Source organism: Apis laboriosa, unplaced genomic scaffold, assembly GCF_014066325.1.
Source record: "Apis laboriosa isolate Shangri-la unplaced genomic scaffold, ASM1406632v1 scaffold125_cov141, whole genome shotgun sequence".
In the NCBI taxonomy this organism is placed as follows: Eukaryota; Metazoa; Arthropoda; class Insecta; order Hymenoptera; family Apidae; genus Apis; species Apis laboriosa.
The window spans coordinates 1,219,527-1,233,542 of record NW_025221145.1 but is presented as its reverse complement, the minus strand read 5'-3'; the positions used below and the strand labels follow the sequence as shown (position 1 = coordinate 1,233,542).

The 14,016-nt window shown below is 26.3% G+C and overlaps 2 protein-coding genes across 2 annotated transcripts in view; one reads left to right on the top strand and one right to left on the bottom strand.

The window, feature by feature from the left end:
• Positions 1-1,665: 1,665 nt before the first annotated feature.
• LOC122720324 lies at positions 1,666-2,308 on the bottom strand. The gene is made up of 2 exons (XM_043946945.1): positions 2,185-2,308; positions 1,666-2,022 (listed from the first exon to the last, which is right to left on the bottom strand). The coding sequence occupies exons 1-2, from the start codon at positions 2,245-2,247 to the stop codon at positions 1,771-1,773; spliced, it is 315 nt and encodes a 104-aa protein (XP_043802880.1). The 5' UTR covers positions 2,248-2,308; the 3' UTR covers positions 1,666-1,770.
• Positions 2,309-7,318: 5,010 nt separating this feature from the next.
• LOC122720318 overlaps positions 7,319-14,016 on the top strand; it is a 32,805-nt gene continuing 26,107 nt past the window's right edge. The window contains exon 1 of the mRNA XM_043946940.1: positions 7,319-7,477. Coding sequence (XP_043802875.1) covers positions 7,368-7,477 — 110 coding nt within the window. The 5' untranslated portion in view covers positions 7,319-7,367. The remainder of the gene's footprint in view (positions 7,478-14,016) is intronic.

The window sequence follows — 14,016 nt, the reverse complement described above, 5'->3', positions numbered from 1 at the left end:
AATTAATATTCACAAAGATTTTTTAACATATCCTAGCAATTTTTTAAATAAATGAATATTCTGGAAAATAAATTGAATAAATTATTGTTAAAAAAATTCAAGAAATTATTTTCAAAGAAATATTTTACTTTAAAAATAAATAATCAAATAAAATATAAAAAAATATTATTAATTAATCTTATAAAATAAAAATTAATTAATTTTTTAAAAATGATATTTGAAGAAGAAGAGAAGAAAAATGATCTTACATATAAAATTTTAGTTTCGGGAATTTATTGATATTATTAAAAAATTCATATACACATTGAAAACTATGCATACTACTACATATTGCATATAGATGTTATTAATGTTATTAATACAACTGTTTTCGTTATACTTATCATCAAATGTCAACTTAAATGAAGTAATCAATAATATAATAGCAGATATCAATAATCTAATAATAAAAAATTTCATCACTCGTTCTCAAGAAATTAAAAATATTTGACTTACTGTTATATGTTAAAAATATTGATTTACTAAATGTTATTTATATCGATTTGAATTAATATAATAGATTTAATTTAGATTTTCTATTATATTATAATAAATTATATAATCTATTATAATAAATTAAATAAATTATTTTATCTTTAGATAAATTATTCGAATTGATATTTTTATTTTTAGAGGAATGTCAAAAACAACTAGAAAAAAATCAATGTGCAAGTAAAAATTTATCGTATAATTGCTGTGACAAATGCTATTACTTTGAGTATGCTTCAAAGAAACAATCCTTGATCAGATATTAATCCGTAGATATTACATTGAAGAATTATAAAGGATTAATTAAAGATTCTAAAAACTTTGAGAATAAATTGTTATTATGTAATGCTGTTATTATGTTATTATATCAATATAATTCAATATTCAATGATGACTATTATAACAATCATTATAACAAATATTTAATGTGTAAGTATCAATGTATCTGAATTCTACGTTTAATCTGAATACGCAATTTTTAATATAGTATTGAAAGTTTATCATTAATATCTTAAAAATTAATAAGTTTTTTATTAATTTCTTGAAAATCAATAAATTTCCGAAAATTTTATATTTGAAGTATTCGTTGCTTCCTCTCATTTATTCCAAATATAGTGCTAATTTGAACAGTGAGGAATTATTATATAATAATTAATATTAATTAATCAATAATAATCATTGTTTTAAAAATTTAAGAAATTTCTATTATTTTAAAATATATATCATTCATTTAATTCACTATTTATAATTCCCGCACAGAATCCTATCAAATCAATCAGATTTGCTGTTGGTAATGATGGCGAGTGATAGTAAAATAATAATAAAGCTTTAGAACTCCAAAAATTTAAACCGCAAAAACATATTGATTAGTATACATGTCACAAACTAAAAATTTATAATTAGTTATATCTATATTTATATTTCATCTGTTATATCTAAACTTTATGGTGAACTGTATGAATTCTGTGGTAAAACAGAAATTTACATCACATACTATGAAATATCAACGTTAATGATGTCATCCTACATACAGAACATGAAAATTTGCAATATTCAAAAATATAAAATCGAACAAGTTATACATAAAATTCTATTAATAAATTCATTTTATTCATGAGTTAAGATAAAGAATAAGATAAAAATGTTATTTATTTTCATAATACAATATTTGTATTTAATACCATAGTGATCTATATATTTTGATATGCATATTATCATTTATACTGTAGTTATATTAATCAATTATTTAGTGTTATTCATAGATGATTGTGTAGTAATCATTGAAGATGTACTTGATTCTGTTGAATATGCCATTGTTGAAGTTTGATGAGGTAGATATAATTCAGGACATTTGATAGCACATGCAAAATTCATTATATATAATTGAGATGATGAATTGCAAAAATTGTTACAAAAATATTTTCGAAAAGGTTCGAGAAAAATAAAGCCAAATTTTGGTATACTATGCCCAACTTTTTCTTCAAAAAGATCTTCCTATAATAATAAAAAAAAAAATATTAATATTAATATTATATGATAATTATTAATAATAAAGAAAATATATAACAAGATAATTAATAATCATTCTGTTAGTAGAAATTATTTATGCTTCTATAAGCAAATTTCTGAAACATGAAAGTTTGTATCAAGTCTAACCTGTGACCAAACAGATCCGATCAATATGAGGAAAGCAGCAATCCATGCGATAAAACGTAACATAATTAACAAAATGTAACGTAACTCTCTATAACGACAGTTTAACTGCAAAATTACGCGAAAAACATTTTACAGAGAATTTTACTTTCGACTTATATACTATATTCTGTAGACGATACTATAAAATATTCAAGTTTGACCTATTCTTTCATAATTTTTTATAATATTTTCTTGAAATTCACATAGTCGTTTCAGATAACTGACAGATAACATGTATTCTTATCGTAATGCATTATTCCATATACGTGCGAAATAATTCATGCAAAATTAAAGAATAAGTCCTTATTATTGTAGTTATAAATAAAAATCAATATTGTTTCAGAGAAAATTCATTCAAATAATTGAAATTGATTTTTTATTGATATATATGATAAAAAAATATATATATCTAACTTCAGTTATAAATAAGTATTTTACTATTATATTATATTTCTCATAATTATGATAATATTTTTACGAATCATTGTTTGTTTCCACCTATATGTAAATGAAATATTGCGTGCGTGACCGAAGAATAAGAAAAAGAGAGTTATCAATGAGTTGCATGTTAATGACGAACTAAATTGAAACCCATTATATTTCTGAACCATACCATAAAACTTGAATCAGTCACTTTGTTAATTATCATATCAAAAGCAGAAATATCATGCTTTTGATATGATATTTTTTATATCATGCTTAATTATATGCAACTTGCTTTACATCTGCACCCACAATATGACTTGATAATTCTCTATTGTCTGAGTTAATTAAATTGTACGCGAAAAGAAAATATAGGAAATATTAATAAAATATTTTTAAATCATATGCTATAAATTAAATGATTTAAATTTCTTAGTGCTAATAAGCATTGCTAAAAAATACAATATCCAAAATATTGTATATTTTAAAATCATTTTAAGTTATATTTGTAACGAAAATAAATTATATATATGTAATAAATTCAAACGATAATACATATATAAAATATATACAACGAAAATAAATTTCCAAATTATACATCCTTAATTAAAAAGAAAAAAGAAAAGAAAATTATAGAAGTTTTCTTTTTATTATTGAAAGTGATTATTTCTAAAAAATTAATTATTATAGATATGAAAAAAGACAATTATTTTTTTAAATATTATTTTTTATGAATTTTGCGTGTTGATCAAAAGAATAATTTTTGCACACCATAAAAAATAAATATGAAAGATTTAAGATGACATAACATATACATGACAAGATATAAAAGATTAATTATACTATGATTGCGCTTATGACCTTTCACGCAGGATTGTTTAAAGTTACGTCAATGGTGTGCATTGTACGAAAGAGCTGAGTGGTTGGAAAACGATAGAGACCACGTGATCGTGCTACCAATGACGCCAAGGAATACCAACGGGTCGATAACAATGAGACTGATTCGGGAATATTCTCTTTGTCTCAATCTATCACTCTGATCTTATATATCCTATCGTTTTCTTGATTCAATATTATTATACTTTATTATATCAATCTTAATAATTATATTTGGTAATTTTCTATTTCATTTTATTGTTGAAACATTTATAGTTTTTCACATTAGAAATTCTACATATTATTTTAAAATCTAAGGAAAAAATATAAGATTTAAAATATAAGTTTCTCGTTATATGTATTGAATTCTCAATTTTATTTGTTAATTATATTCCTTAAATAAAAAAATAATACTTATTTTACTTTTCTAAATTTTAATAACAGAAATCCAAATCCACATAGATAACTCCATGTACCGACATAAGGTTCATACGCTTAAGAATTACAACTTATATAGATTCTATATTCAATATATTAATTTTGAATAGAACATAAAATTATAACATATTGTAATATATTTATGTTAAAAAATATAAATAATAAAAAATATTAGTTATGATAATGTAAGATGTGGAATATCTTAATATTACTTCTTTATCAAGTGTCGATAATAAAACATACCTCTTATATATATTATAATTATTATTATATTATAAATAATTTTTAATCATATTAAAATTTTGCTTTAATCATATTTATATAATAAAAGTAAGTAAATATGAATTTTCTATTATTTTATTATTGCATATTATATATTTTAACGCATATTTAATTTAATTTTATTATTAAATAAATATAGCAAAGATACAAGAAATATATATAGAATAGAATATTATAATTATAGAAATATTATAATTATAGGAATTTAATATAAAAATATTAATATAGAATAAAAATTTCAAAATATTTATATTTAGTTCAATTTTAATTGCATTAATCGAATGTTTAAAATATAAATTTTACAAAATCAAAAAAATTCAATCATGTATAAATAAAGCAATAAATATTATTTTATATTAATACAAATTTAAACAAAAAATGAAAAAAAGAATGAAAACAAATTTCTACTGATTGATATCAATTTTTTGCAAATATATGAAAAAAATTAACAATAGAGATGTGGAATAATTTCATAATCCAAAAATTAGCTGTTTTTTACATAATTTTAAAGTTAGCTAAAAAGAAATATTATTTGTAAAAATAATTAAAATCATTATGAAATTTGTTTTTTAGAAAAGTAATTTAATCATAGAAATTTTATAATTTTCAGTTGAATAAAATCCACATATGTCACGCAATTAGAGTTACACTTATTTTATATTTATAATAAGAATTAATTAATGATTGATTTAAACTTCTGATTTTAGATAAAAAAATAATCAGATGATAATCAAATAAATAATTATTATATTATAATTTTATCATATATATATAGCAAAATTATTGGTCAATTTGGATTTCAATTTTTTATTATCTAGAGAATTTTTTTTTTTTTCATTTAACTAAGATTTTAATGCTAAAGATAAAATATTTTAAATTATTGAAAATTACCTGCAACCGATAACTCAACATAATAAAATTTCCTTTTAAAATTTCAATAAGAAAAAATTATTTTAATTTTTTAAGTAAAGATTTTCATACTTTTTTTTTTATTTTTATTCTAACTTAGAAAGAGATTTCATTTCATTGTTTCAAGTTTATTAACTCTGTCGATAACAAAATATATCTCATTTCCCAAGAAATTCCAGTAAAATTGATAATTTTGTAAAATCAGGAAAAATCACATTCTCAAGATTGATTAGCAATTGCTTTTTGAAGATAAAGAAAGAAAAATTCTTCTAGTAACTAGACAAGGAGCCGGTTAATTAGCCGCATGGTTAGATAACGCTCTTTATCTAGATCACGATGGAACGATCAAGCCCAGTAGCGCAAATGTGCACCAGCCAGCAGCCAGTCGACACTCGATTGGCGGAGCGGATGGCGTGGATGGAGAGAGGTAAAAGCGACGAGGGGTTGTTGCTGGCGCGAGTGGCGGTGGAGATGAGGAGGTGGCGGAGTTCTCGTTCTTTGCAAAGAGAACTTCTCTGGTAGTCGCCTCCTTGACGTTCCTCTGGGGGGTTTCAAGCTCGCGCGTGGGAGTAAAAGCTGATAGTAGCGTGGGGTACATATCGAAGGGAAGATGAGAGTGGGTGAAAGGAGGATGGGTGAGTTGGTAGATAGGCAGATGGGTGGTTGGTCGGATGGCTAAGTGGTTTGAGGGGGTGCATGAAGGAAAAGAGACACAGACGTATGTACGTGAGCAAGGAGCGTGGAAAAGGGCGGTCGGGGAGGTTAGAGGCCGAAGGAGTGGGGTTGTCGAGGTGTGGGTGAGCGAAACCATCGGTGTATTGGGAGGGAGAAAGAAGGATGAAGGAAGGAGAGAAAGACAAGAGTTGGGGAATACAAGATACAAGATAGTAGTAGAATGTGGAAAGAAAGACTATACATAGAAAAAGGAAGGAAACAACAACGAGAGAAAAATATATGAACGATAGAGAAATAGAAAACTTGTATCTAGGAAAAGAGAAAAAAGACAGAGAGAAAGAAGAGCAAAGAGTGAGTGAATGCGTATGTATGTGTGTGTGAGAGAGAGAGAGAGAGAAAGAGACAAGTGAATATGTGGTTAATGATGGAAGCGAGAAAGGAAAATATTGAGATAGAAAGTGAGAAACATGGAAAAGAATGAACAAAAATGAAGACAAAAGAAGAAGACAATAGAAACAATAATACGATGTAAAGACAAATAGAGCCAGAATGTAATAAAGGAAAGATATAGAATATATATATATATATATATATATATATATATATATATTTCGAAGAAAGAGAAAGCGAGAGAGAAAGTGATAAAAGAAATACAATAAAAAAATAAGAAAAATAAATAATCAGAGAGATATAGCTTGAATAGATAAGAATGCTGGAAATGAACAAGACAGAAACGGACGAATTTTAAAAGAAAAAGGTATAAATAAAGACTATATGAATCGTTGAAAAGAAAGACAGAGAAAGACAGTAAGCATACAAGAGGATGAGAAAAGGTAGGATGAGAGTGGAAGGGAGGAAGAGAGGATAAAGCAGAGAGTCGACTCGAATATGAGGGTGTCGCGCAAGCCGGTCACGCCGAGGTTTCCATGGCAACGACAGGCGATAAATCAACCCGCAACATCCCCGAGTACCGCCAGATAAAACCGCATACATATATGTGTATACGTATATATACGTGAGAAGAGAAGATACCGACTGGTAACTCTGCGCCCAAAAAGTTTTCCCTTCGACCGATTTATGCCGCCGCTGCTTGCAACACCGAACGCCTTGCTATCGAAAAGAACTCTTTTCTCCCTTTTCTTTTCTTTTTTATTTTTCCCTCTCTCTCATGGTCATCTCTTTTCGACTCATTCTTGTATCTTTTTCTTCCGCTTCTCTTTATAAACTTGTCTTTTTCTCCCATTCCTCTCTTCATTCCAGTTCTTCTCATTTCCTTTTCTCTTATTATCTTCTTTTCTCTTGTTTCTTTTCCTTCTTCTTTGTCTTCTTTCTTCTTTTCGTGCATTATCTCGTCGTTTTTTTTCTCCCTGATGCTCTTTACCGTTCACCTTTCGTAGTCTCCTTTCTTTTCGCGTTTTTTCCATCCATGTCTTCTCTCTTTTTCCCTATAGGTCTCTTTGTTTCCTTTTCTTATTCACTTGTTTCTCGGATCTCTGCTATGCAATGCTTGGCCAATACAGAAGTATATATATATATATGCGATGGTTACTCTGTGTATGCACACACAGTGGCTGCCAGCCTATCGTGGCGCATGCCACGACCTCGAGTTGTCCTATCGTCCTTTCGCCGCCACGAGAAGTATGCAGACGTTGTAAGTTACGATTAAACGCAGACAGTGTTGATAATAACAGTTCATTTCCCTGCCACGCTTCTGATTCCGCGCTTTAGCTTCAATGTAAGACTAGAACAGAACGGTAACACAAATATTCTAAAGACAATTTTGCACATAACTTGTTCTCGCACATTGACATTAAGAAAAAAGAAAAAAGTACAAATTCTTGTGATATATAAATATGTATATATATTAAAAATAAGTATAATAGAAATTGAAAGATTTTTGTAAATAATGAATAAGAAAACTTGGCTTGGTGTTAGAAATCAATACTTTGAAAATCGATGTTTGTGTTTTATAACATATATAACATTGTATGAGTTCGCTGTAAAATCTTTTATGAATAATAAATTAATATTAATAAGTTTAATTTATATATTAATAAGTTAATTAAAATTTAAAATTTTACTTCCCGTTATTGTTTATTATATTATGTAGAAGTATTTTTAAAAATATTTTAATTTCATTTAAAGTTATAATTAAATCATTATTTTTAGAAATATCTTACTCCTTTATTTCTTATAATAGATTTAGAAATATCTTACTCCTTATTTATATATAAATTACAATCTAAATTCAATTTTAATTTAATCAAAATGATGTTTAATCAAACATAATATATTTGAAAGAAACAGTAGCAATATGATTTTAATTATTATTATGCCTTTAGTGATATCATTTTTCAAATTAATTCTTAATACTTCATTAATTATAATATTTTGTCAAAAATAGTCAGTATAATTTTTAAAATTATTTAATCTTTAAATCATCATTAATTATTGATATTAATATATAACCATTCAGGTATGTGAAATATATACACACTTCTAATAAATAAATATATTACAATAAATAATAATAGAAAATATTTTCTACTATTTTTTTACTAATCTATTTTTATCAAAATATATCTGAATTTTATATATTTTTAATTTATATGATTATAAGAAATTATTTTATTAAAATAATTTTATTTATTATATCATTTTATATATATATATATATTTTATATATATATTATATTTTATATATTTATATTATATTATAAGTATATTTTATATATATTTATATAAAACCATATATAAAAGAAACATTTTTAAAAATATTTTTAAAAAATTTCATATTATACTTTATATTTTTATATAATTTCCTACAAAATTGAAAATATATTTAAGTGATTAATAAATTCCAAATAATATCAAATCCCACGAGATACATCAATTATATCTAAATGTGACGTTTATTATAAATAATATAAACATTGCTTGAAATTCATTCGAAGCTTTGATTCAAAGGTCATCGATTTTCGTTCAGAATATGTGAGATATCGTAAGTAGTCACATTCGGAACAGTACAATTTGACATTTCACTTGCACTGCAGGGACAGAAAATGCGTAGGCCGCAAATAAACCCTTGCGAATCTAATTTCATTTAGCACGCCACTGACGTCACCGGAGGCGCCCTCATGACGTTGCCACGGTCGTCGGTGACGTATCGCTTAGCTCTTTTGTGCAACGACCGTCCTTGTTCAGGATGCTTAAGGTCAGCCTAATAGAGTATTTTTGCGGCCCACGTGTGAATTTTTTGTCTCGAAAGGTCAATTGAGAAAACATTATTTTTTCACTTTTTCAATCAAATGATAATCAAAAATGATAGTACTTTTTTCATTCTTTTGTTTCTATTCTTAATTTTTTCTTTTTTTTTTAATTATATTATAATTAAAAAATCTTAGAATAAAAAATTAATTTATAATTGTAAAACAATTGTAATATTGTGAATAATTAAAGATAAAAGTTTTCATATTACAATCAAGTTATGAATTCTATAATTGACAAGAATCAATATATCTATAATTGGACAAGAATCATTTTTGGTATAAACTTTTCAAGTCTTCTTAAAAATAATGTGTCTGTATTTATCATTCTTTTTTGAAAACAGAATATTTTTTTTACATTATATATATTTTTATTATATTATATATATTATATATATTGATATTTTGGATTAAAATTTTAAAGATTTAGACATTTATCTAAATATTTACTTAACATTTAGTAAGAATAATTTTAAAAAATGTAATAAATATATAAGATCTTAATATATTCATGGAAACTATTGGTGAGTCTAAAAATTCTAAAAGCCAAAACAAATATAAAAGTTGGTATACAAAAATGAGATTTATGTAATATGCGATTAAAGTTTGTATTAAGTAAAGCAATATAGAAATAAAGCAAAACAATTATATCTCTCAGCGCATCGTCTCATTTTATTCTTGTTTCGCTTCGTCTAATATAAATTGTTTATGAGTTAAATTAATTATTTATAAGTTGTTTATAATTAAATTATATATTTAATTGATATTTATTTTTATATTTATTCTTTAAAATCGATTCTTTAAAGTATTTCATGAATATATTAATATTCTGTATAAATACGTATTTTTATACTTCTTTGTAGAAATATTTAATAAATTTATTTATTCATAATAAATAATAAGTTATTCATAATAAATAATAAGTAAATATATATATATATATATATATATATATGAAATGAAATAGAAATATTTGAAAATATACATGTATCGGTTCATAATTTATATATGTGAATGTTTCATTCAAATAGAAGGAAGACATTTCATATAAAAGAGGAAATAAATTTTATACTTTGCTATAATTTTTTAACATTTTTTTTTAATCATAATATATTTTCAAATCATCTGATCGGGAATCCAGAAAAATTTCTAACAATTCATTCAAATCAATCAACATTTATCTCAACATTTATCAATCTCATTCTTTCATTGTTTGACTGTCGTATTTTTCGTAATAATATTCAGTTCAAAAGGAAAGGAATGTTGTCACAGTGTTCATCATATCATAACGCTATTTTAATACGGAATACATTCAATGATCAGCAGAGACACCTGTTGCTCTTTAATTTGACGTAACGCGTATGCGATCATAAGGTCGTTCTGCTTTGAAAAATTGCTGACTCATTACGAAAAAGCAGACAATTGGATCGAAATACAGAGATGCGAAAAAAGAGCAATAAATACTTCAAAACTTCTCTTCCTTTTGCAATAATTCTTGGCCATTCTTTGTCTCACTCTTATTTACATTCATTAACTTGAAGATTCTCGCTCAAAACGTAAAAAAAAAAAAAAATAAAGAAGAAATAATTTTATTCAAAGGATTTATATATTAAAATCGGTCTATCAAATCTCAAGAATGGACATTTTTATCATTGCTAAATACTATTTAGCAATGAAGAAATCATCTTATTATTTTAATCTTGCACGTAAATTTATTAATTATCGATCAATTCATCAAAAGCATCCTGATATCAAAATCAGAAAATGCTTAAACGTTAAATGGAACCCTGAGTTCAATCAGAAGTTCAATGAGCCATTGCGGCGAATTACACTTGGACAAGACTTAGTATATATAGAGTATATTCAGAGTGAAAGAGAGAGGTGTGTAAGCCACTTCGTCAATATCTGGAAACTGAACGTCGAAACTAAATTCTTGGCCGCATTAATCGAGCAACGATAGAGAGAATGGTTACAGAACTCTGTATAGTCTATAGATAAAATGACTGAATGTTCTAATCGCAGTTTCCATTTAATAGCATTTCTTTTCAACACATTTTAACGAATTGAGGAAAAAAATCAATTGAAAGTGGACTAGAAAGAGATATATATATATATATATATATAAAAGAGAGAGAGAGAGAGAGAGAAAGAGGATCCATACGGACCGGTATGTCCACTCGATTTTCGGGGCCGTTCAAAGTGGACGGATAGAATGATAATCTGGGAGCAGCTTGGTAGTTGGTAAGTATTGATCTGTCGGTCGGGGTGTTACTGTGTGGTATGGTTGGTCGGTGGGCTGGATAGGTGGGTAGTTGTGCTATGGTGGGCGAGGGTGGAAGCGGCACCAGGGGGATTGAGGGAACGCTCGAGATGAGGTAGCGCGGAAAGGGGAGAGTTTAGGGAGGTGGAGACAGGAATGGGGCAACGGAGGATGAGAGTTCGGGTCGGGACGCCAGTAGCTATAGCCTTGCTCTTATTCTGCTTATTCCCTTACTCCGTCTTTCTTCAACCGACACTATTTTTCTCTCTATATTTCGCTCTAACTCTATCTCTCTCTTTGTCTGTCCCTCTGCCTTTCACTTTATCCTTTCTAGTTTAACTGTTTCATCCTTTCTTTATCTGTGTTAATTTCACCTGTGCTTGCTCTATATCATATTCTTTTGTCTTTCTTTTGTCTTTTCTTTCTTTTTCTCTTTTTCTCACTTTCGTTACCTCTTTTTCTTTTACTTCATCGCTTATTCGTCTCCTCTTCTCCAACGTTGCTTCTCTGATCTTCGTTGATTCTATTTTTCTTCTATTCACATCTCGCCCATGAATAGTTTTTTTCTTCGTATCTACGCTGTTTCTACCAATTTCGTCTCACCTCTTTTTCTTTTTTTTGCCTGCTTCTTTTTTTCTTCGCCGATCTTCATTACCTTTCATCTATTACTTCTATCGTTCTTTTTCTCTTGGAACTATCTTAAGCACTATCTCTTTTCTATTTTCATTTCACGCGCCACCTTTACTTCTGACCATTCCCTCGGTTCTTTTTATTTCTTCTCTTTCTCTCTCTCTCTCTCTTTCTTTTTTTTCATCTCCCCGTAAAGCACATCATATCTCTTCTTTTTCCCGCTTTCGTTCATACACACGTATCTCTCTCTCGTATTTTCATTTTCATCTTTCGTTTTTCACGTTCCTTTTTTCTCTTCCACTCAAAACGAAGTCCTTGTTCTTTTCTCATTCACTGTTGAGAGTGTGCGGAACGAGAGAAACGATTATGGGGCGAACGGGGTGGCTATGTCCCCCATAGGATATAGGGTGTCGGGGAGAGATTGGCAACAGAGTATACACGCTCTTAGTTTTACCATTCTTCCCTTTATTCATCCAATCTCTCTCTCTCTCTCTCTCTCTCTCTCTCTCTCTCTCTCTCTGTCTATCTGTCTGTCTATCTGTCTCTTTCTATTCTCCGATGTGTTATCCTACCCCTTGCCTTCTGCATCCTGCAGAATCCCGCGAACTTTGGATTCGGCGTGGTTATGCTGTACGCGCCACGGATTGGCGGGCTGCGACCCCGCATGAATTATTCGGTAACCTAATAGTTTCTTGAGCAAAGAGCACCAGATCGCCGTAGCTATTTTGTTTTGCATAACGCATGGTTTCGATGATCTTTGAACGATCTTCGGACGATTTTCTTTGAGAGAGAAAGGTGAATAGAGAAGAGTGAAAAATAGATAGAAAGAGTGGTTCACAATGAATCATTATCGATTCGGAGAACTTATCGATTAAAGTATTTTTTTTAAAAATTGCATTGGAATTTTGAAAGGGATTTTGAAAAAAGTTGTTGATCGCAATTTTTGTTTTTTGGAATTATTACGAATACTCGATAAAAAATAAATTTATTATTTTTTTATAAGAATCAATATTAAAAAATTTTTTCTTTTTTTATTTTTAAATGAAAAATAAAGTTTTTTTTTTTAAATTATTCAACTTCTAATCAGAAAATTGTATTAATTGTTCATTTATATTATTATTAATTTGATCGCAATAAATTTTTTAATAATTTTTTTAATGATTTTTTTTTAATGATTTTTTTTGACTTCAATGATCTTGAATATTCATTGTACTATAAATCAATGTACGCATTTTGATTTTATTTAATAATATATAAAAAATCATATTATTTTATTTAAGAAAACAAAATTAATATTTTTTATATAAGTTTTTTATATAAGTTGTGCTCATTTATCACAAAATTATTTATATCAAATTATATATCTCTTGTCATCATGCAAGTTTGGTTGGATACATTTTTTTTTAATGTTCAACAAAATATTCAGATTTAAATAATTTTTTTTAGATGTCTCACTTTGTATATAAAGTTATAATTCTTTTTTATAGAATTTAAAGCAAATTAATTTGCGTTTATTAATTTCAAATATTATGTAGAAACAAAATTTCAGATTAAAGAACTCAAATATTAAGATCTAATGAATAATAATAGATTAAAATTCAATTAACAACTTTAAAAAAATTGAAAAATGAATATAAATTTAAACAATAGTTAGAAAATAAATAAATAGTTAGAAATAAATAAATAAATTCCTTAATAAATTTAAAAATAACAATGTATAATTAATAATTATTATATTATATTATATATTATATAATAATAATTATAACAATAATTAATATATCTATATTATTACTTTAAATCTTTATAATCAAATTATAACAATTGATTTAAACAATTATATCTAATCTAAATTTATTTAATCTAATCTAAATTTTTTCTTTTTATAATATATAATTATAATTCTTTACAAAATTTTTTATAAAATCATGAAATAGTAATTGATAATTTTTTTTAATTTTTTATTTTTAATAGAAAAAATATTTTAGAATAATATATTAAGTACTTAAGATATTTTAATACTTCGACCTTAAA